This window comes from Xenopus laevis, chromosome 5L (genome assembly GCF_017654675.1).
Source record: "Xenopus laevis strain J_2021 chromosome 5L, Xenopus_laevis_v10.1, whole genome shotgun sequence".
NCBI lineage: Eukaryota > Metazoa > Chordata > Amphibia > Anura > Pipidae > Xenopus > Xenopus laevis.
Window position 1 is genome coordinate 37,601,130 of NC_054379.1, and position 23,434 is coordinate 37,624,563.

Genomic DNA, 23,434 nt, shown 5'->3' on the forward strand with positions numbered 1-23,434 from the left:
TTTAGCATTTTAAAAATAAAATATTAGATGATTTTTGTATCCTTATGTTGGAGGATAACAGTGGCCGTGGAGAAGGGGAGAATATTGGTGACTACAAATACATGTGTTACTTACTACAACCTTGTAAGTCGGCATTTTAGCCAAACTTGTTGAAGGTCTCTGGAAAAACGGATTTAACTATATACACATCCGGAACAAAAACGAAAGTTTCTTCTAAAGGGGAACTCACACTAGTGACTTATACTTCCAGCACAGGGTGCTCCAGAAAGAACCTAAAATACTACACCATATTTTTGTTTGTTTTTTTCTGTCTCCGTTTGCTTTAGGCGCTGATCCAACATTTTTTATGTGACAGATCCATAATTATAACCTTTTATAAAAATGTCATTTCGAAATCCCTCACTAAATGGATTCTGTTTTGTTCACTGTACCTGATCCTGACACTCAGCCAGGGTCTCTCTTAATTGTGCCTGATTCCTCTTCAGCGTCTGGCTCTCCTCATGAGCCACCTTAAGGTCACGTTCCAGCTTGTGCATCTTCATGACCTGTGCCAACAGAACAGACAAAACATATAAATGTACTAATGTGATACCTCTAAAAGGAATCAATTATACTGCCATCCGAATTACGGGAAGGCCGACTCCCATAGACTCCTTTTTAGTCAGATAATCCAAATATTTAAAAAGTATTTCCTTTTTGGCTGTAACAGTAAAACAGTACCTTGTATTTCACCCAAATTTAGATATAATTAATCCTTATTGGAAGCAAAAGTAGCCTATTTGGGTTAATATTTTAAGGATTACCTAGTAGACTTAAAAGGCCAGTAACAATTTTTTTTAAAAAAAAAAAATTTGTTTCTTTTTCATGAAAAAAAAACCCACAAGAACAGTTTTAACTTTTAATTCGCAAAGCTTTTATTAAGAAATGACTTACTGATTCTCTGCATACGCTCCTCTTCAGAAACTGCGACAATCCATTGAGCGCTGCTCAATTTCACCTCCCTGGCTTCTATAGGAGATAGCCAGGGAGGAGAAATTGAGCGCCACACAATGGATCGTCACCCTGTCGCCATTTCTGAAGAGGAGTGCATGTAGAGAATTGGCAAGTAATTTCTTAACAAAAGCTTTGCGAATTAAAAGTTAAAACTGTCTTGGTGGGTTTTTTTTTCGTTAAAAACAAACCAATTTTTTTTAAAAAAATGTTTGTTACTGGTCCTTTAAAGGGCTTGTTCACCTTTGAGAACTTTAAGCATGTAGATGTACAGTAGAGTGATATTCTGAGACATTTTACAATTGGTTTTCATTTTATTATTTTAGGTTTTTGAGTCATTTGGCTTTTTATTCAGCAGCTCTTCAATTTGCATTTTAAGCAATCTAGTAGCTAGGGTTCAAATTGCCGTAGCAACCATGGATTGATTTGAATAAGAGACTGGAATATGAATATGAGTGGGCCTGAATAGAAAGATTAGTGATACAAATTAGCAATAACAATACATTTGTAGCCTTACAGAGCATTCGCTTTTTAGGTGGGCGCCCATTTGAAAGAGTCAGAAGAAAATGGCAAATAACTATAAAAAAAAATAAAAAAATAATGAATAATCCAGTTGAAAAGTTGCTCAGAATTGGCCATTCTATACCATGCTAAAAGTTACCTTAAAGGTGAACCATCCCGTTTAAGGTATTAAAAATTTAAATTGTGGAAAGATCCCTTATTCCCCCTCGAGCATTCTGGATAACAAGTCCCATACCTGTAATATGCACTTTATAGTGTTATCCTTGTTTTCTTTTTCCTCTTGTGATGCCTGGTAACCAGGCAATGCCTACACTGTCCTGCACAACATATACAGCCCTAGGAAGTCTCATCACCAAAATATTTGACATTTTACCTGGGCAGCGACATCCTTGAGTTGAGAGGTTAGACTGTGACATTGCTCCCCTAAAGACTGCTTCTCTTGCCTCAGAGATGTAACCTCTTCCTGGAGAGAGTCCATAATAACAAGCTACAAAAAAGGCATAGTGGCATTTTTAAATAAATGTATTTAAAGAAAGATCATGTAGCAGTACTGCAGTTTTAGCATCACAAATGCAGCCTTAGAAAATATAACAATATAAGGATAACTAAAGCTTAACTAAAGAAGTACCTAGAAATGTTGTACATTATGTTTTGGGCTTCGGTACCAGCCCAAGGCAACCACAGCCCTTTAGCAGTAAAGATCTGTGTCTCCAAAGATGCCCCAGTAGCTCCCCATCTTCTTTTCTGCTGATTCACTGCACATGCTCTGTGCTGCTGTCACTTACTGAGCTTAGGGACCCACTCACAATATACAGTACGCATAGAATAGAAATGTCACAATATAAGGCTGATTATTAATTAATACAGATAATTACTACATGGCAGCTCAGAAACCAGTGCAACTAGCATCAGAATTTCATAATCAGCCTTGTAGCATCAGCTTACATGACAGGCCAACCTCATTTTCTGCTGGATAATTTGCAACAACCCCTAAGCTTAGCTTCTCAACAGCTGTTCAGAGCCCACTGAGCATGTGAGTGTCACAGACACTTTCCAAGATGGTGACCCCCTGTGACAAGTTTGAAGTCCTGGATCATTGCTGCTATTGAGAAGCTGAAACTTTAGGCTGGTGCAATATATATAAAATATGTCATTTTTAGTTATATTCATTTTTAGGGTTTAGTTCTCCTTTAAAAATAACTGCAATTGCTATATGCAGAACAGAACCATTTGGGCATAGCCACTCTTTTTCCTGAGAATTATTGTAGTCCAAGTAAAAATGGGACAGAAGAGGATATCTGTGCATTAAGACAGCAAGGCCCAAAATGTACTTTCTAACGCCTTGGCTTTGGTTAATTTGTGATAATTAGGGGGCAAAAGTGCTGGGAAACGTATGTGTTTTGTGTTTCATAAATATGTACACTTCTATATTAGAGGATAAGGCATATGAAGGCTGAGTAGAGACTGTCTGGATTCCTATGAAACCGAGTGAACACAGAAGTGCCAGTAATTTTAACCTAGGAACCAAGGGTTAATGCTCCCTCTAAGCCAGGGGTCCCCAACCTTTTTTACCCATGAGTCACATTCAGATGTAAAAAGAGTTGGGGAGCAACACAAGCATGAAAAATGCCCTGGATGCCAAATAAGGGCTGTGATTGGACATTTATTAGCCCGTAAGTGGGCTGGCAGCCTACAGGAGACTCCGTTTGACAGTACACCTGGTTTTTAAGCAACAAAAACTTGCCTCCAAGCCTGGAATTCAAAACAAAAATGACCCTATTTGAGGCCACTGAGAGCAACATCCAAGGGGTTGATGTTACCCATGAGCCACTGGTTGGAAACGATGCCATAGCATTCTTCCATTTAATGTTCACATACTAACAATATACACAGTGTAGAGGCAGAATTTCCATTCATTCACTTTGTTATTCACTTTATTATTTTTCACATTCTGTTAGACAAAAACCATATACAGGTACAGGACCTGCTATTCAGAATGCTCAGGACCAGAGGTTTTCCGGATAACGGATCTTTCTGTAATTTGGATCTTCATACCTAATGTCTACTAGAAAATCATGTAGATGGCCTCTCCGTAATTCGGAGCATTCTGGATAATGGGTTTCCGGATAACGGATCCCACCCCTGTATTTCTAAATAGGGATGCACCAAATCCACTTTTTTGGATTCAGCCGAACCCCCGAATCCTTCATGAAAGATTTGGCTGAATACCGAACCGAATCCAAACCCTAATTTCCATATGCAAATAAGGGGTGGGAAGGGGAAAACTTTACTTCCTTGTCTTCTGACAAAAAGTCACGTGATTTCACTCCCCACTACTAATTTGCATATGCAAATTAGGGTTCGGATTCGGATCGGCCGGGCAGAAGGATTTGGCCAAATCCGAATCCTGCTGAAAAAGGCTGAATCCCAAACCGAATCCTGGATTCGGTACATCCCTATTTCTAAATAATGCTACAGTGCCATCCCAAGGATCTGATGGATATTCTGCACATTCTCCAAGCCATTTATTTTCGAGGCTTCACAAAGCACATGCACCTTACATGATTGCTTAAGGCTAATGCGATGTGACATTTTTTCTGCCGGTATAAATACACTGCCAGAGAAAATGACAATATACTGTTCCAGCCAGGATTACCAATGCACAGTTTCCAAGACAAATGGCCTCTGGTTACGGCCTCCCTTTGATCATTATATAGTGAATAAAGTACCCCCTCTTGTAAAATATAAGGATATTATAAGTTACCGAGGAGTTTCATGACCATATAAAAACACGAGGCCGAAGGCCGAGTGTTTTTATACAGGTCATGGAACTCCGAGGTAACTTCTAATATCCTCATATTTTACAACTGGGGGTACTTTATTTATTATAATACACAAGTTTCAGTGAGTCATGTGACAGAAATGACATCAGAACTCACCGTTTATAACTGATGACATCAGAACTCACCGTTTATAAGGATATAATTTACAGGATATTCATGGCTTTTGTGTATTATACATCCATATAGCTAGTAGTGCTTACATCTAAAGGGGACACCACTGAACTCCCGGAGTATTTGTCTGTTATTAGTCATACTGTAACACTAGTCTGCTAGTTACACATATTACAGGGTTTATATCAAATAAAGCAGCAGCACTCCGGTATTGTTGAAAAAGTGAAAAACTTTACTCAAATGCCATAGGCAACGTTTCGGGCTACGCAGGCCCTTTGTCAAGCCATTCTGGCTTGACAAAGCCAGAATGGCATTTGAGTAAAGTTTTACAGTTTTTCAACAATACCGGAGTGCTGCTGCTTTATTTGATATATGCATATTTTGCCCTGGCAGGGGGTACGGCTTGCACCCGGGGCTGCAAGGAGCCTAATCCCCTTTTGAAGCACACTTCAACTACATTTACTACACATTACAGGGTTGTTCCTTATTTACACTGCACAAATGTGGCAAGAACTGCACAAGTAACATAATTATACATCTTTGTAATTCAGGTTCATATATAAAACAAATAACAGTTAAAATTGCAAAAACTGTGGGAATACCGTGGGTTTGCTACTGATAAAACAAAGTTTCTGCTGTGCAAGCCTGCTTCCAGGAGGGCATATTTTGTATGATAAGAAATATAATAAATACATCGTCTCAGGAATCTGAAGCAAGCTTAGCTACAGTGTATATCAGCAATTATACCCTGTATCTATACAGCTGCTGCTCAATAAGGAATGTCAGCATCTTCCCGTTGCCAATGAAGAGGGTCGATCTGTTGCCTTGTCACAATGGGAAAATGCTGAAAAGCGGATATAACATTCTCACCTGTTTGTTGCTTTCATGTAACCCACTTAGGAGCCCTTCCTTCTCTCGCATGTGCTTCTGCGTGTGATTTTCCATCTGCCTCACGCATTAAAGAAATAGAACATGGAAATGATTTGTGAATGTGATGTAACAGAAAGTACCTTGGGTTCTGTCACTTTTATTTGATACTTTATAATGAAATGTGGAATGGTTTTACCTTTTCATTAGAGGTGCGCAGCTCCTGAGCCAGCTGATTTCTCTCTTGTTGCCAGGCCGCAAGATGCTGGAGTTTCTCTCTCTCCAGAGTATTTAACACGTCTTTCAGTTGTTCCACAACAGCCGCTGCATCTTCCTTCTGCTTGGTCACCTCTCTCAGCCTGTTGTTGAGCTGCTGAATGACCTCCTGGTTCCCAGAATGCTGGACACTCAGATCAGATACTGAAGAGCTCAGTTGCAAGCTCTGTGTATTCAGCTGGCGCAGCTCCTCTCTGTATTTCTGGCACTGAAAGGGAGGCATTTATGTATCAAATCCATGTTCCATTGCTACGGATATCATTTATCTTTATGTTGAGTACTAGCTTATTATGAAGAGCCTCTTATTTTACCCCTCCACCATTTATTTAATCAGACTGATGACTGATCCCCAAACAAATGCCATGTACTAGAAGCCCAGCTCAAGCTTAATGGACCCACTGTATAAGTCAACCAATCTTCTCACCGCTAGTTTACTCCTAGGACCACCCAGTGAATAGAATAAACAGATTACACAAAATGGACATGTTCAGAAGCAGATATCTGTCCTCGGCTAAGGCTGCAGTATAACAAGGCAGATAAAGAAGTCCTAGGATTAAGGTACATTAGTTCTATAGTGTGTCCTGCTGTTATGACATGTACCTCCTCTTTGGACACATCCAGCTCATGCTCAAGCCGATCCTTCTCTCTCTCCAGAGCACTGAGTACTTTGTGCAGTCGTGTCCCTTCAGCTTGTTCCGCTTCTTCTCGCTGCGTCACGTCTCTAAGTTGGCTGGTTAAATTCTGCAAGGTCTCCTGCTTCTCCATTTTCCATGCACTCAGATCCGCAACAGAGGCGTTCAGTTGTAGGGTCTGTGCATTCAGCCGGTGTAGCTCATCCTGGTATTTCTGATTCTGAATGGGACAGTTATGAATATGGCTAAGAAAATTAATTTTGCAAGCGTCTTATTTCTGAGGTTATTTCAAATATCACAAACTCAACAACGAATGCCCTTTTCTCCCTAAAGCCAGTCTTATAATCATGATATATACAAACTCTAATGCCTTTTCCCATGCTGCCAGTGCACATTGTTTCAGTGTTAGGATTCCATGTTTCTCCCTGTAAATTAGAATCCCTCAGAATGTGCAATAAGACAGATTAGTGAACACATGACAGCCCGCTATGTAACTTTCACTATATGTATATTGAGGTTTAAAAAGTGACTAGACAAATAACTTTATATATGGAGAATGACAAAGACGGTCTTAAAGGGGTTGTTCACTTTTAAATTATGATGTCTATGAAGTAGAGTGTGATAGTCCAAGACAACTTGCAATTGGTTTTCATTTTTTTTTTCACTATTTGTGGTTTTTGAGTTATTTAGCTTTATATTCAGCAGCTACCCATCTTGCAGTTGCAGCAATCTGGTTGCTACGGACAAAATTAACCTAGCAAGACTGGAATATGTATAGGAGAGGCCTGAAAAGAAAGATAATAAAAACGTAACAATAAATGTATTGTCTTACAAAGAATTTTTATTTTAGATGGGGGGGGTCAGTGACCCCCATTTGAAAGCTGGAAAGGGTCAGAAGTGCTGTTATATCAAAAATAAGGGTCAGAAGAAAACAGCAATTGATTCTAAAATTATAAATAATGAAGACCAATTGAAAAGTTTCTTAAGGTGGCCATACACGGGCCAATAAAAGCTGCCGACAGACTGAGTCGGCAGCTTATTGGCCCGTGTATAGGGCCCCCCCGATGGGCTTCCCCGACTTTCGAGCAGATCTCGATTGGAAGGGACTAAAAATCATGTCGGATCGCGGCTGCATCTGTCCGTTGATGCGGTCCCGCAATCCGACCACACTTTTACTATTCGTTAGGATCCGATCGTTGGGCCCTAGGACCTACTCAAGGTGGGCATATCGGGGAGAGATCCGCTCGTTTGGCGACATCGCCAAACGAGGGGATCTCTCTGTGTATGGCCACCTTTAGAATGGGGGGGTTTGTGGATGCACACCTAAGGCCAATTTCAAAAAGTATAATTTCAAAAAGTATAAAGCCCTGTTATTATGTCTCTCATTTATTTCTTCTTTACATTCTTTTATTCTATGCTTTCTTACACATATACTCCCAAATACACATACACTTTCCCTTACCACTACCATACATACTTTCACTTTTCACTTACACATGTATACACACTATTGTGCAACTGCACATATCACTCTACCTTGATTTTAATTACAACACCTGATTTCTACTTTTCTAAAATGGGCGTTGGTTAAGGCAGTCTCTCCCTCTTAAAAGCCGCTCAGCAAGTTGGCGGGGGAGGATCTAGCACAGAGTTGAAACCAAGGCACAGGAGATGTTTATACAAAGAATTGCTACTACAGAGAGGTAATGTACCTTGTTTACTATGACTAAAGATAAATAAGTTAGGGACCACCATGTGGGGTTTTACCTTGACGTGGTATGGTGGCTTATCAATATTATGATCATAACTTTGTAACAAAAAAACCCTGTTTCAAAATTAAATGCACTGGCATATTTACTTGAATTACTTAGACAGGGCTTTATACTTTTTGAAATTATACTTTTTGAAATTGGCCTTAGGTGTGCATCCACAAACCCCCCCATATTGACACCTTTAGAATGGGTCATTCTACAACAAACTAAAAAGTAACTTAAAGGTGAACCACCCCTTTAAGCATTATGCTTGTCAAGAAGTGGGGACATACTGGGGCTCATTTATCAACACTGGGCAAATTTGCCCCTGGGCAGTAACCCATGGCAACCAATCAGATTGCTGCATTCATTGTTCTACTTGTAGCTGGCTTCAAAAAGCTAATCACTGATTGGTTGCTATAGGTAACTGCCCATGGGCAAATTTGCCCAGTGTTGATAAATGAGCCCCAGTGACTGCAAACACAAGTTTCTATATGTAAACATATCCCAAGCAGTGAGAAAAATGTACCTTGGACAGAAGGAGGTGTTAGCTTTGATGGACTTTGCATGGATCAACACATAAATTAACAATTCTTATAAACTTGAATGTTTTTGTTTGCATTTCCTTTACCTCATCCTTAAACCTCTGCAGATCTTTCTCCAGCTGATCTCTCTGCCCCTGACTCTCGGCCTCCTGCTGAACATTTGCTTGCTCAAGTCTGCACATCATTTCTTGCAATTGTGTCACAGAAGCAGCGGCCTCTTCCTTCTGCTGGGCCATGTCTCGCAGACTGCTGGACAACTGCTGCATTGTCTCCTGGTTCTGTTTGTTCTGAGCAGTCAGATCCAAAATGGCATTACTCAGTTGAAGGCTCTGGGCATTCAACAGGCGTGCTTCCTCTTGATATTTCTGACTCTGAATAGAAACAGGGAATTAACTTAGAAAGGATGATTTCATATGAACAACCTATGTTCAACTCCCCACAATTACTTTAATCATATTTACCATATAACAGGTTTGTTAATGAAAAATTTAAATTGGAATGCTGGCATAAGGTTTATGTCCCATGTCATCATGTATATATGAAATGTCACACTGCAGACAGTAGCTATTCACTAGGACTCAGTGGAGGAGCCTGCCATTAGTACTACAGGTATGGGACCCATTTTCCAGAATGCTCAGGACCTGGGGTTTCCTTAGAATGTATCTTTCCATAATTTGGATCTTCATACCTTAAGTCTACTAGAAAATCATGTAAACATTAAATTAAACCAATAGGATCATTTTACCTCCAATAAGGATTAATTACACAAGGTACGGTTTTATTATTACAGAGAAAAAGGAAATTATTTTTAAAAGTTTTAAATTTTGAAAAGTCTAAAGAGAGGACCTTTCCGTAATTCAGAGCTTTTTGGATAACGGTTTATGGATAACGGATCCCATACCTGTATTGGAAATCCACCTATCACCAGTGTTGATCAGAAAACTAGTGTTTTCTGCCACACCAACTAGTTCCCATTAAAAGGGTGGTTCACCTTCAAGTTAACTTTATAATGGCTAATTATAAGCAACTTTTCAATTGGCCTTCATTTTCACTTTTCTCATTGGCCTTCTTCATTTTTTCTTTTTTATAGTTTTTGACTGATTTGCCTTATTCTTCTGACTCTTTCCAGCTTTCAAATGGGGATCACCGACTCCATCTCAAAAAACGCACGCACTGTAAGGCTACACATTTATTGTTATTGCTACTTTCTATTACTCTCCTTTTTTCAGGCCCTCTCCTATTCATATCCCAGTCTTCAAATCGATGCATGGTTGCTGGGGTAATTTGGACCCTAGCAACCAGCTTGCTGAAACTGCAAACCGGAGAACTGTTGAATAAAAAGCTAACAAAAAAACACCAAAAAAATACAAAAACAACTTCAAAGTCTCAGAATATCACTCTCTACATCATAGTAAACGTTAATTTAAAGGTAAACAACCCAATTAAAATGAATGAGCAGCTTCTTGACAGTGTATGGGTGTTAAAAAGATTTCTTCGACACAACAGAATTGCCCACCTGTTTGTTAAGCTCCTCCAGCTCACACACTAGCTTCTCTTTTTCTTTCTTTAAATGTTCCACCTCCTTCCTGCAAATAAATATAGTACTTATATGAGACCAAGGAGGAAAAAAGCACTTATAATTGATTCCGTCTAGGGTCTAACAAGAACCAGACTGAAAACAGGAAAAGCCGCGCACACTCTTAACCCTCCCTCTGCTGGATCGCCCGGTGCACAATGTAAGAGGGTACGGCAATCCCCAATGCTTCAATGGAAATAGGTAACACTGGCACTGAAGGCAGAAGAATGCAGGGTTACCCCTTGCTGTTTATTTCATGCGAACGTGCAACGTTTCGGGGCAAGCTTGATAAAGGTGATTGCCCCGAAACGTTGCATGTTCGCATGAAATAAACAGCAAGGGGTAACCCTGCATTCTTCTGCCTTGAGTCCAGTGGTTCCTATTCCCATCTAACAAGAACCGCCAATGCAGGTAAGTTGGTTGCACTGACCAGCACTTGCCAATGAGGAGAGGAGATCTTCTGTTATTACCTGTGTTTGTTAGCTTGATCTTCAAAGTCATGAACCTCTTTCTGCAGCCCTTCCAGTTTGTTTCTGAGTAAGCCGTTATCCTCAGTCAGACGGCAGAGCTCCATCCTACATAAAGAAATACTCCATTAGGCAACTGTGAAATGTAAGTGATAAATGCTTCACATACGTATGCCGCAAAATGGCTTAAGTTCAAGATAAAGAAATAGAAGCCAGTAATGGACTATACTTACCAGGACACAACCAACGAATATCCTGAAGCACATTTTATATTTTATCACAACTAATCTCCATGAAGTTCACTACTTTCCCCCCCCCCCCATTTTGTAACATCATCAAAAAACACCCATTCCCAATTGATAAAATAAATTTATAGCTACTTCTGTAATCCAAACTTTTTTGCCACTCGTGAAGGATCAAAAAAATAGAACAATGTCAGACTTGAGCCTCCTAGGGCCTGACATCCAGGGCCAGTTAGAAGGAGACAATGCCAAACTGTATAGAGGTTATTTAGGTTTATGGTGGAAATCAGGCAAATGGGTATTTTCCCAAGACTGGGGCCCATTAGCAATTGGGGCCCTAAAAGATCTTCTAGTATGCTGGCAGGCCAGTCCAACCCTTGCTATGTAACTTTCAGAGGCAACTAACTTTAAGCATATTAAGAGCAGCAGTTCCTAAATTGCAAAGCTGGAGCTCCTAGTAGAGTGGCCACCAGTCTGATAGTAGAAATGAGGTTTGATGTAAAGGTTATTAACACGCAATAAGATAAAAATGTAAGAAGGTTGTGTTTTTTTCATATAAAACCCTAGCAACCCTAGCTCTTGGGGGGATGGGGCCTGAGCAACACTGAAGGGGGTCCAGGCTGAAAAGTATGACGCGTATTTAAGTGCACAATTGGATCTAAATGCATTTTCTTGCCCCCTAAAAACGCTCGTACTCCATATGGGCATATGGGAAAAACAACAGCTTTTGTGCAGAAATAGGCCCATGCTGAAATCTGCACTTCTACACAAGGAGCCCACGCCAAGCTGGATGGCCATACTGGGGCACATTCATGCACATAGGTCTCCTGGTTTACATAAAAGGCACTTGATGTTGAATGGGTCAACCCACACTGAGAAAGCAGGATCACTTACTTATGTGTATGCCCCAGCATGGCCTATTTCAGATCAATACTTTTGTATGATAGGTGCTCTTTATTTAAAGAAGGACTCCACAAATGTTGTACTCTAATGATGGAAAGCACAAACCCAAAAAGGTCTGAAAGAAAAGGTTTCATTTTATAATCAAAAGGTATGGCATGCATTATCCAGAAACTTTAAAGCAGTTGTTCATCTTCCAAAAACACTTTTCTCAGTTCACTTTCCAGATTGTTCACCATAAACAAAAGACTTTTTTTCCCAATTGCTTTTTTTATCTTTTACCATTTTCCCAAAATTTAAGTTAAAAGTTGTGATCCAGGAGCATTCTGAACTGTTACAATTTGCTCTATTAGTTGATATATTTCTCAGCAGCATCTGTGGAATATAAGCATAATGTATCAAATATAACAGCCACCTTTAATGAAACTCAGGGATTCTGCTCAGCAGGGACAAAGATAACAAATGTATCAACTGAATGTATCAATTTTAAACAGTTAAAGAGTCGGCGACCCCTCCCACCAGAGCTGCTTTAGAAGGTGAAAAATGAAAAGTCTATTTCTAGTGAACGATCTGAAACCAACTGAACTGGAAAAAAAAGTGTTTGAAGGTGAACAACCCCTTTAAAGTGAAGCTCCTGGACTAAAGTTCCTGCCATAAAATCTCCAATTTAACAGATTTAATATCTAGAATTATCAGGACCTCAGGTTTTATGGGTAAGTCAATAATGCTTCGCAAAATTACTTAATGCTACTAAAAACATTTAGGAAAGTGCCAGACGCTGATGGATCTCGCCTGAGAAGAAGTATAAAAGCTGCTGCTAAATGTACCTGCGCCCGATTACATTTCGTCAGCTCAATTGCCGACAGACATGGCGGATTTCGGCTTCGAGATTTTGCATTTCGCACAGAAACCGCTACTCCCACCTGCTCCCAAGTCGAGGCAATGTATTCAGGTGCAGGCACATCGAACAGCAACACAGGAGCAGATTCCCAGCCTGTGTATCCCCGCAGCCCGGGATCCATGAACTAAAGGATTGTTTTGCCACCAATATTGATTCATATAGGTTAGTTTCCATCAAGTACAAGCTACTGTTTATTACAGAGCAATAGATTTTTAAAAAAAGGCCAAAAAAAAAATTTGTATTCCAATATTTTCAAAGCTTTCTAGATAAAGGTCCCATACTTGTATCATTCAAAATGCTAAAAAACCGATTATAAATGGAAGCCTTACACCATATTTGTAAAACAGATATACAAATACATTACATTTCTTGACTATCGTACAAAACAGTGTCATTTGTTATAAAAAGCTTAAAAAAATTTAATATAATTTAACAAATTAATTATGGTTAAAACCTTAAGATTAAAAACAGTATAAAGTGCCCCCCCCCAACAAACATTAAAGGAATCTTATTATTTAAATTATTTGTTAGAGCGGAACCTGTGCCATTTGTTAGTAGTATTAAGATGCTGCAGGGTGGAGCACAATGGCCGATAAGAGTACATGACCAAGTGTATGAAATATCAATATTTATCAGGGACACAAAAAGGCCAGAACAAGGACGGTATTAAGGAATACAATCCAAATTAGAAAAGTATTAAATTAGTATGATCTTAAGGGTCAAGGCACACGCTCAGATTCGGAGAGATTAGTCACCCGGCGACAAATCTCTTCTTCAGGGCAACTAATCTCTCCGAACTGCCTCCCGCCGGCTAGAATGCAAATTGCCGGTGGGAGGCAGTTCAGGGAGATTAGTTGCCCCGAAGAAGAGGAGATTTGTTGCCGGGCGACTAATCTCCCCAAATCTGAGCGTGCGCCCTGATCCTAAGACATTACAGATAAACACTCTTGACACAGGTAAGTGATTAATTTGTAGAAAAGGTGCGGTTAGTGGGTAAAGGAACAGTCAGGCAAGTGTTGTAAGTGGTGACAGCACTAAGCAAAGGATTCTTCTCAGAGGAGCAGTGCTATCTGCTGGGTGTGCATGGACTCAGATCATTTAGTGGCTTAATAGTGATTCATGCCATTTCATTAACATGCAAAAGGTATTTTTCAAACCTGTCATCTTGACTTGTTTCGGTTTCTCTCTCCAATTGCCGCACCAAGTCTTCCAGCTCAACAAGCTTGTCTATGACACTGTCCCTCTCCTCCTTGTTCTCCTGATTTGCATCAGTTGGGTACTTAATGGCCTCTATTTCCAGCTCCTGGAACTGTCTGACCATTTCGTTCATTTCCCTTTGTAAGACGTATACTTCTTCCTCTTTATTGCTAAGCTGCCGAGACAACAATGTATTTCTAGCAAGGAGCTCTTCCATTAAGATGCCTTCATTTGTAGGATCCCCATCCTGTGTGTGGCAGACATTTTGTTCTGAGCTTACTCCGTCAATAGCTTCTGAGAGGCGTGCTGTCATCTCCTGATACTTCCCACTGAATGCATTCAGCTTGTGCTCCAATGCCACCGCCTGTCCTGTTAGCGCCGCCACCTGTTTCTCGAGTTCCTCATTGTCCTTGGAAATGAGCTGGAGCTTGGAATCCTGCACTTTGATGTAGTCACATTTTTCCCACAGTTCAACCATTAGCTGATTTTGTTTAGCCTCTGACAAAAGGCGCTCTTCCTCCATGGCTTCTAACTGCCGGCTTAATTGTGCTTTTTCTTCCTCCAAGTAGCCATGCTTTTTCAGAAGAGCCTCGGTTTCTTTTATGTCATCCAGCAGCTGAGCTCTTAATGAGGAGACCACACACTCCATCTTGTGTAGCTTCACCTCAGCGCTCTCCTCTGTCCTCTTCAAAAGAGACAGTTTTTCATCCACATCCTTTAAACAATATAAAATCTGAGCGCACTGAGGATTTGGGGTCTCTGTAAGCTGCCCAGTTGTCTCTGATAGTTCATCTTGCTTTATAAAATGAACCACTTCTGTCTTGTTTGAATGGTCTTTATCATCAGAGTTCAAATTCAAATATTGACCAGATGGTCCCCTGTCTGCGGTCATGGTGCTGTCATTACCTCTACTTTCCAAGCATGAACTTAAACTCTTAATTTCCCTGTTTAGCCGATTCATCTGTATTTTATATTGACTTTCTATCTCTTCCTTCTCAATAGCAAAGGTTTTGCAGATATGAGCCTGCTCCTCACTGTGCTTTTCCTCTTGTTTAAGCTGTTCCTTTCTGCATTGAGCCAGTAACGTCCTCTCTCGCTCTTCCCAGAGATTCCTCTCCCGGAGCTGCTCCTCTCTCCATGATATTTTGGCCAGTTCATACTTTTCCAAAGCCTCGTTCTTTTCGTTGTAGTGTTGCTGCAATAGGTTCTGCCAGTGTTCAGCCCACTGAGCTTCGCTTGCTGCCAGCTTTTCATTCAGCTCCTCTTCTGCCTCTTGCCTATAGATAAACAATGTGGAAGTTCACCTAAATTAGATTTCAATTCACGCTTCATCTTTTCAACAGAGGGGTTCGGCACACACCATGAGGAGAACTTGAATTTTATAATAAAAAGGTCAAATCTACCGGACAGGTTGAAAATGATTTCTAAATATTCATATAGATGAAAGGGATTTAAATACTTGGGAAGGTACAGTAACTCTGCTCTGTTATTTCTTTAGAGCTTAGTAGTTTGAGGTTTACTGGTTTGGGCTATTTGTTGGACTTAATCTTTCAGAATGTGTGCCATAACACCCCTTCTGTGCTTTATGTTTTACCCTTATTTTTTGTTCTTTGTTATTTGTCACATATAATACAAACATATATAAGCAGCTTGTGAGTAAGAGAATTTATTGGCCAACTAAAACCCTAGTGTGTATGAACCCAGCAACCCCTATGTTGATGTCAGACTCTCCTAAACTTAGCCGACCACCTTCCTGGTAGCATTTCACTTTCACATGCTTTGTCCATGCCGACTATTGAACAACATTTACAAATGCAGAGCTGATGGCACAACAGGTAATGTGTCATCCTTGTGCCGTCAGCCCATATTACTATATACTTCATGAGTTTCTTAACAACATACTGAGTGGAATGTGTGAGGTAAGCAATGCAAACATTACAAAGGGAAGAAAATGAAAGGGGTAAATATTTGTGTCAAGACCAAAGCCATACAAATGAATGCACTGGTTGAATTTCTGCGGTTTTACTTCAGTATCGAAATGGCATCATCAATCCTTTAGTGTTCCGTGTATTCATTTCTTAATGGAAATATAACAGGTGCAAAGCTCTTGCTACAAGTCTAGTTACCCTTGGTAACCAATTTAATATTTGCTTTCAAACATAGGCTGCTAAATGGGTAACATGGATTACTAGTAATGAAACAACCCTGCCCTGTACATGTGCTTATTATTTACCCCACAAAAAGAAGAGCACAGGGTACCTATCACTTTGCAGGGGTGGGATAGTGGGTCAAATAGAAGGAGGTGATGTAAACTACAATCACATAATGTGCCCTGCAGGGTAGACTGGCTGGTATCAAGGGTAGATTTATTGTTCAGTACAGGTATGGGACCCGTTATTCGGAAACGTGTTATACAGAAAGCGCTGAATTACAGAAAGGCCGTCTCCCATAAACTACAGTTTATCCAACTACTCCAAAATTTTAAAAATAATTTCCTTTTTCTCAATAATAATGATGATAAATAATAATAATAATAATAATAATAATAATAATAATAGTAAAACAGTACTTTGTAATTGATCCAAACTAAGATACAATTAACCCTTATTGGAAGCTCAACCATCCTATTGGGGTTAATTTGATGTTTACATGATTTTCTAGTAGACTTGAGGTATAAAGATCCAAATTACAGAGAGATCGGTTATCTGGAAAACCCAAGGTCCCAAGCATTCTGGATAACAGGTCCCATACCTGTATTTTGTTTACCTACAAGTGTTTCATTTATTCTCTGGGGCATTTTTCCCCCATGGGATGGAATCACCTATGCAACACTACCTCGTCCCTTCTTGATGTACATTATATTTGATTCAGCTTTTTACATAACCACACAAATTAAAGTTACTACACACCAGTGAAAATCGTTCTGCCACCCTCTTACATCCAAAGACATTGAATGATACGAATATATATATATATATATATATATATATATATATATATATATATATATATATATATATATATATATATATATATATTTTTTTTTATATTTTTTTGAATAAAGTACCACCTCTTGTAAAATATAAGGATATTATAAGTTACTGAGGAGTATCATGACCATATACAACACGAGGCCGAAGGCAGAGTGTTTTTATACTGGTCATGGAACTCCGAGGTACAATATATAATTGTGTTATATATACACACAAACACAATTAAAATAATACAAAACTGTTATCTCCAGCTTTTTGTCATCCCATCTTTAATTCTAAAGATATCAAGGCACCTTCTCTTCAAAGGGCAACTATCTTCAGTTGTACTAAGGACAATTTTATGGGACGTAAAATACATTACACATTTTATAAAAAATAAAATGAAATTATAAATCCCTGCAAAAAGGTATAATTATTTTAATATTTTTAATAGGGATGCACCGAATCCAGAATTCGGCCTTCAGCAGGATTCGTGTTCGGTCGAATCCTTCTGCCAGGCCGAACCCGAATCCTAATTTGCATGAGGAAAATCGCATGACTTTGTCACAAAACAAGGAAGTACAATTTTTTTCCCCTTCCCACCCCTAATTTGCATATGCAAATTAGGAGTTGGTTCGGTATTCGGCCAAATCTTTGACGAAGGATTTGGAGGTTCGGCCAAATCCAAAATAATGGATTTGGTGCATCCCTCAGTGTTGGACTGACCCACCGGGATACCAGGAAAAGTCCCGGTGGGCCCAGGTGTCAGTGGGCCCTCATGCTGCTAAACATTTGGCCTATTTCATGGTCATTCCCAATTTCTTTAAGAAAAAGAGACTAAATAGATGGAATAATGGATTATAGTATGTTAAGAAGAGACTAGGAGAATAGAGGTTGAGTGAGGAAAGGAAGAATAATAGTACTGAGAATGGGCCCCTAGTCTAAGGTTTTTGGGTGGGCCCCTGGTGTTCCAGTCCGACACGCCATCCCTAAAGGGCTAAATTGTCTTGATCACCCATGCATTTCAAAGGCAACTGATTGACCCCAAAAATGCAGCAAAACTGCTATTTGTGTGGCCTAGTTCCATTTACAAGTTATAAAAATAGCACTTGGCTTCCAGCCTGCAGCCACACAAGCAAGCGTCAAATGAGATGCCTAGTGTCTGTAAACCTGTTTTTTTGTATTACTTTTACACCAGTTTTTAAAGTATATACAAGCTTAAAGGACAAATATACCTAAACTAAAGTTTATTGGCATGCAAGAAGGTATGTACTGTATATCTTTAACTTGAATTTAATATTTACCACAGATGACCACCAGATGGTGCTAGTCTATAAACATCAATATGACTCAAGCAAGGTATGGGTCCTTCTGTATAAAAGTGGTTGTACATAGGGATGGGCGAATCTGAGCCGTTTCGTTTTGCCAAAAATTTGCCGCCAGTGAATTGTCGCCGACGTCCATTAAAGTCTATGGGCGTCAAAAAAATTGTCGCGCGGCAAAATTTTTGACGCACACCACCATATAAGTCTATAGGCGTCATTTCCGCGGTGAAACAAGGGGAAAAAATTCGCCCATCCGCCATCCCTAGTTTTATAATGTTTTGGGCACATTATATGTTATTCTCTCATTGGATATGGGCTAGTGACAGAATATTTACTTGTCTTAAGGTACTGTATTAGTCTCAGGGACTGGGACAAAATATTCAGTGTGGGGCCTATTTATCTGAATAAAATCTTCAGCTTTCCACCTGTCTCCAGCAGTCAGTAAATTAAAACTCCCATCATCCCCTGGCAGCCTGCATCACAATATTTCTCAAACTATGAAGCCAAAGTGAGTGCTGCCCAGTTTGAAGGTCATATAGGGAGGATACCCAATTGCACTTTTGGAGGCCCAATCTGATGGTCAGTGACTTATGGCATGATTACTTACGGTTTTTGGAACTGCGGCAGTAGAACTATATATATAAAACAATGTTTCAGTATATCAGTAGGATATATAAGGGGTGCCTATACATATATATTGAAACCCCAGATGGGCTTTAAGCCAAAAAAAATAAAAAACTTAAATTAAGGAGAATTTATGCTGGCGTCAATAACAAGACCACTCTGCACTATGTAACAATAAAAACCTTTCCTAAAAAGTATGGACCCTGGTTGGTCATCCTAGAGTCAGCTGTTCTAGTTAGTATATCAGACATTTAAAAATGTGAGAACACAAAAGCAGTGGAAGCCAAAATAGATGATCAGCCTTAAAATTTGTTTAATGACAATGAAACCAAATATATATATAAAAAAAAAAATAAGTGTATGGGGCTTATGTACAGGAAATCACAGATTTCAAAAGCAGTTCCATCATAACATTCTCAATAAAGGTTAAAAATGCTTGAACAAGCCTGACACCAATGTTACATTTTGTGCTCTTAATAAATATAAAAAGGCAGAAGTTCCCAAACACACTCCCAAAGGGCTCAAAAAGTCTGGGCTCATTCTGATAGTGGGTGTCTGGGTTTAGTGACGGGTGATTTACAATAGGATAAGAGGACATTATCAAGTCCTTACAAAAAAAAGTGAATAAGAAGGGGCATTTTTAACCCATATTATACGTCTTACAAAGACAACTGTACAGTTTTAAGGCAACATCCCAGCAGACAAAGACAATGCCATGCAAGACCATTCCATGCAGTACATAAAGGACTCATACCCATGGGTGTTTTACCAGAAATTAAGGCAAAAGGAGTTCATATATCCAGCAGCTACAGCTGGATATATTATTTATTCTGAAAGGTGAAGGTCATTATATTCTGACCATATTGTAACCACAGCAATGAATGCATCTGATACACTCAGGTTTTTCTAGAGATGTGCATATAGAACCTAGGTAACAGCATTCGTGATTATGTATTTAGAATCCGGCAAAAATCCATTCCAATTCTCTGGATATGCACTCCACTTTTTTTTTTTTTAATGTTTTTTTTTTAAATGTTCAAGGCATGAAAGATACGTTACTCGCCACACCTTGATCACTGGTAAATACACCAGTGGGTACATAGCCTTAGAGGAAAGACATATTGCTCTTGTAGAAGCATAGAAAGCAATTAGCATGGCATTTTGAAACCCCGTTTGCCAAATTAACCCCCTTTTTCTTAGAAAGTGCAACAATGCAATGAAGTGCAAAAGAACAGTGGACATTTGCATGCCTAAGAAGGAGGAGACCAAGCACACAGCACTGTAACTAGTATACCTACTCTAAAGTACCATAAAGTAAGTATGTGATATCAGACCTCATTGACTGCAGTTCATGCTGATGAGTCCTCCTAAGCTCCTCCTCCAGTTGGTCCTTCTCAGCAGTCAGTCGCTGACCAAGTGCAGATATTTCCTTGGCATAATACTGTTCCAGCTCAAATTTCTCCTCTTTAAACCTCTTCTCCATCTCTTGGCACTGAGCAGATTTTGAGAGCTGAACTTTCAACCCATCAATGACCTCCTGATATTTTGCATTTAGTTCCTCCAGGTCAGCTTTCTGCTCCTCCAGCTCACTGATCTCTAACTTGAAACTGTGCTCAGTTGCCTTTCTTTCTTTTTCAAAGTTGGATTTCATTAGCTCCACCTCTCGCTCATAATAGTTGACCTTATTAAAAAAAAAAAAAAAAAGTGTCTATGAAGATTCTCATTTATGCAGAAGTTATGATATACAGTATCTAGTAGAATTAAGTCAAACGGACATTGAGCTTTGTTTTTCCTTTGAAAAGGTTTCACCACTCATCTGAGTGACTTCTATAGTTCAACTGAAGTGGTAGGGAATTCCCAGGGATTTAAACCCTTGAGGGTAGTAAAGTCACAGATATCTCTAATCACAATGGTTCCACTGAACTTCAGTAAGGTGTTGGCTAAAACTCAAAGATGGGTTAAGCAGTGGTCCCCAACCAGTAGCTCGTGAGCAACATGTTGCTCTCCAACCCCTTGGATGTTGCTCCTAAGTGGCCTCAAAGCAGTTTTGGTTGTATAAAAACAAGTGTACTGCCAAACAGAGCCTCAATGTACATTGACAAGCTACATAGGGGCTGCCAAATGGCCAATCACAGCCCTCATTTGGCACCCCAAGAATATTTCTCATGCTAGTGTTGCTCCCCAACTCCTTTTGCTTATGAATGTTGCTCACGGGTTCAAAAGGTTGGGGATCCCTGGGTTAAAGTGTGATCCAGTCACAATGGTACCATGATTTTCATTGAGGCAGGTGTTAACCTTTCAATGCACATGACTGGAAGTGTGAATTGTTGTGAAGCTGCCGGGGTAAGGAAGTCAAAGCCTCATTGTAGGTTGAGGACAAGCTGTGTTGCAGACCCCTCTTCTGTTCAGGGATTGTTTCACCACTTTGGCATAAATGGCTTCTTTTACAGCTCTTTAAAACCTCTTTCTAACCATCTGTCCTCTCTATCCAAAATGTGCGCATTGCTGTCCTCAAAATGACTGCCACTTTTCCTTGAAATGTAGATAGACTGCAGAGTCTAGTCCTGAGGATTTAGCCTTTCTATGTTGGGCCATTCTCTTATAAAAGCAGTTTTGTCTCCCCAATGTATAGATCAGAGCGCTCTTATACACTGGACCACATTGCTCTTCGTGTGCTTTGGTGTTGAGTCTTTAGGGTGCAACAACTTCTCTCTTAAGGTGTTGCTGCAATTAAAATACACAGGAACATGATGTTTCTTGAATGTTTTTCGGATGCTCCGGCCACATATGGGATGACTAGGTTGCTATGCTCCTTACCTCTATTTTTTGGTTTGGTTTTTTTTTGGCTTAGATTTTGTTTTGATAAAGGACCAGTTTCGGGCAATCAGTGCAGAATTGTAAGGGAAAATAGTACCAACATCTGAAAGAGGCTCTGAAAACTTGTTGATACCCAGACTGGACCTTTATCTCTTTGTGAGAGAATGGTCCAACATAAAAGGGCTAACCCCTCAGGACTAGACTCAGCAGTCTACCTACATCTCAAGGAAAAGGGACACTACTTTGAGGACAACAATGTGCACATTTTGGATAGAGAGGACTGATGGTTTGAAAGGAGGGGTCTGCGACACTGCTGGTCATCAACCTAAAATGCCGATATGACATCCTTACCCGGCGGCTTCACAACAATTCACATTTCCAGTCATGTACATTGAAAGATTAACACCTGCCTCTAGTTGTCCAGTTGCCTTCTACTAGATCAAGGGTCCCCAACCTTTTTTTATCCTGCATTGAGGACACGGAGAGCAACAGGTTGCTCGCGAGCTACTGGTTGGGGATCACTGTACTAGATAAAGAAAAAGCTGTCTTTTAGTTTGACAATATTACTCTTTTCCCTCATGCAATGTAAAAACTTATTTTACATATGACTTAACTACCCCACTTAGTCCTATATGAGGACAAAACTGTTGGATCGATGTTGGTGAATTCAGATTTGGGTGGTGGTGGTGGTGGTGGTGGTGGTGGTGGTGGTGGTGGTAGTGGTAGTAGTAGAGGAGAGCAGTAGTAGTAGTAGTAGTAGTAGTAGAGGAGAGCAACAGTTGCTATTTCAAGCATTGGGACTTTTCCATGCCTGAATTGCAACTGTTGCCCAAATTGTTTGAAAGGTCTGGTTAATTATCATCACTGAAAGGGGATGCCCATGAAAACATATGGTTATTATACATGTTTAACATCTATTGCAGTTTATATGTTGGGCAAGCTACCTGACCAGTGAAGTAGAGGTTGAGAGTACAGCCATAAGTGGAGCAAGGCCATGTTGGACAACTACGTTTCCTAAGCGGAGGCAGGGAGGTGATAGAATCAATGAGTTGCTCAGAAGGGAGGCTATGTGGATCCATTACCTGGAAACGTGGACACCATATGGTTTAAATAAGCAATGCAACAACATGCCATTTTCAATAGTTTTAGATTTTAATTGTGGTTTTATCCTCTTACAGATACTTTTATTGTGGTTGGACATGAATCAGAGGAACAATAGGTGTTTGCTCTGGATGTAACTTTTTTTTGTAATAAATATAGTTACACGTGATTATACAATTTTACCATTAGATGGGACTGCATCTTGGTCTTGAAAAAAGGCCTGTTGCAACCTGAAACATTGTTTTTGTTATCCAGAGGTTTGCTATGATAAACGTTTATTTATTTGTTTTTTTTTTATAGATTTCACTCGTTTGGTGCCGTTAATCAAATATCTATGCTTAAACTGGCTATACAGTACATGTCAAGATCTTCTGGATTGGTGAGGTTGCCAAACAAGTAGATAGTGATCAGACCATAAAATAGGCCTCTCTGTCAGTAGGATCACACTCACCTAATTTAGACACATACAAGACATTGTGGTTGTGGCCCCAACCGGAGGTCTCTATGTGAAGGAGCCATATGCCTAATACTTTGCTTATTGTTTAGTAACTGGATATGTTATTCCTTTTGGTACATTTAGTGGGCCCATTAAAAAGCCACTGCATCATCAACTTACCTTGGTTTCTAACTCAATTTTTAGATCCTGTATTTCCTGTTGCTGTTCCTTTAGCTGCTGTTTAGTGAGCTCTGCTTCTATATTAACTGGAGGTGGTTCTGGTTCCATGGCCACTGGTCCTGAAAAAATATTTCTAGTTGATTTTGGGACTTTGCAAAG

The 23,434-nt window shown here is 39.7% G+C and overlaps 1 protein-coding gene across 1 annotated transcript in view; it reads right to left on the reverse strand.

Annotated features, from left to right (window-relative positions):
• Positions 1 to 23,434, reverse strand: part of ninl.L (ninein like L homeolog) — a gene marked incomplete at its 5' end in the record, with an annotated part of 80,966 nt that overhangs the window by 3,642 nt on the left and 53,890 nt on the right. The window contains 11 exon segments of the mRNA NM_001092955.1: positions 432 to 545; positions 1,886 to 1,999; positions 5,337 to 5,411; positions 5,533 to 5,817; positions 6,210 to 6,461; positions 8,624 to 8,908; positions 10,054 to 10,123; positions 10,584 to 10,688; positions 13,781 to 15,097; positions 20,076 to 20,422; positions 23,276 to 23,394. Coding sequence (NP_001086424.1) covers positions 432 to 545; positions 1,886 to 1,999; positions 5,337 to 5,411; positions 5,533 to 5,817; positions 6,210 to 6,461; positions 8,624 to 8,908; positions 10,054 to 10,123; positions 10,584 to 10,688; positions 13,781 to 15,097; positions 20,076 to 20,422; positions 23,276 to 23,394 — 3,083 coding nt within the window.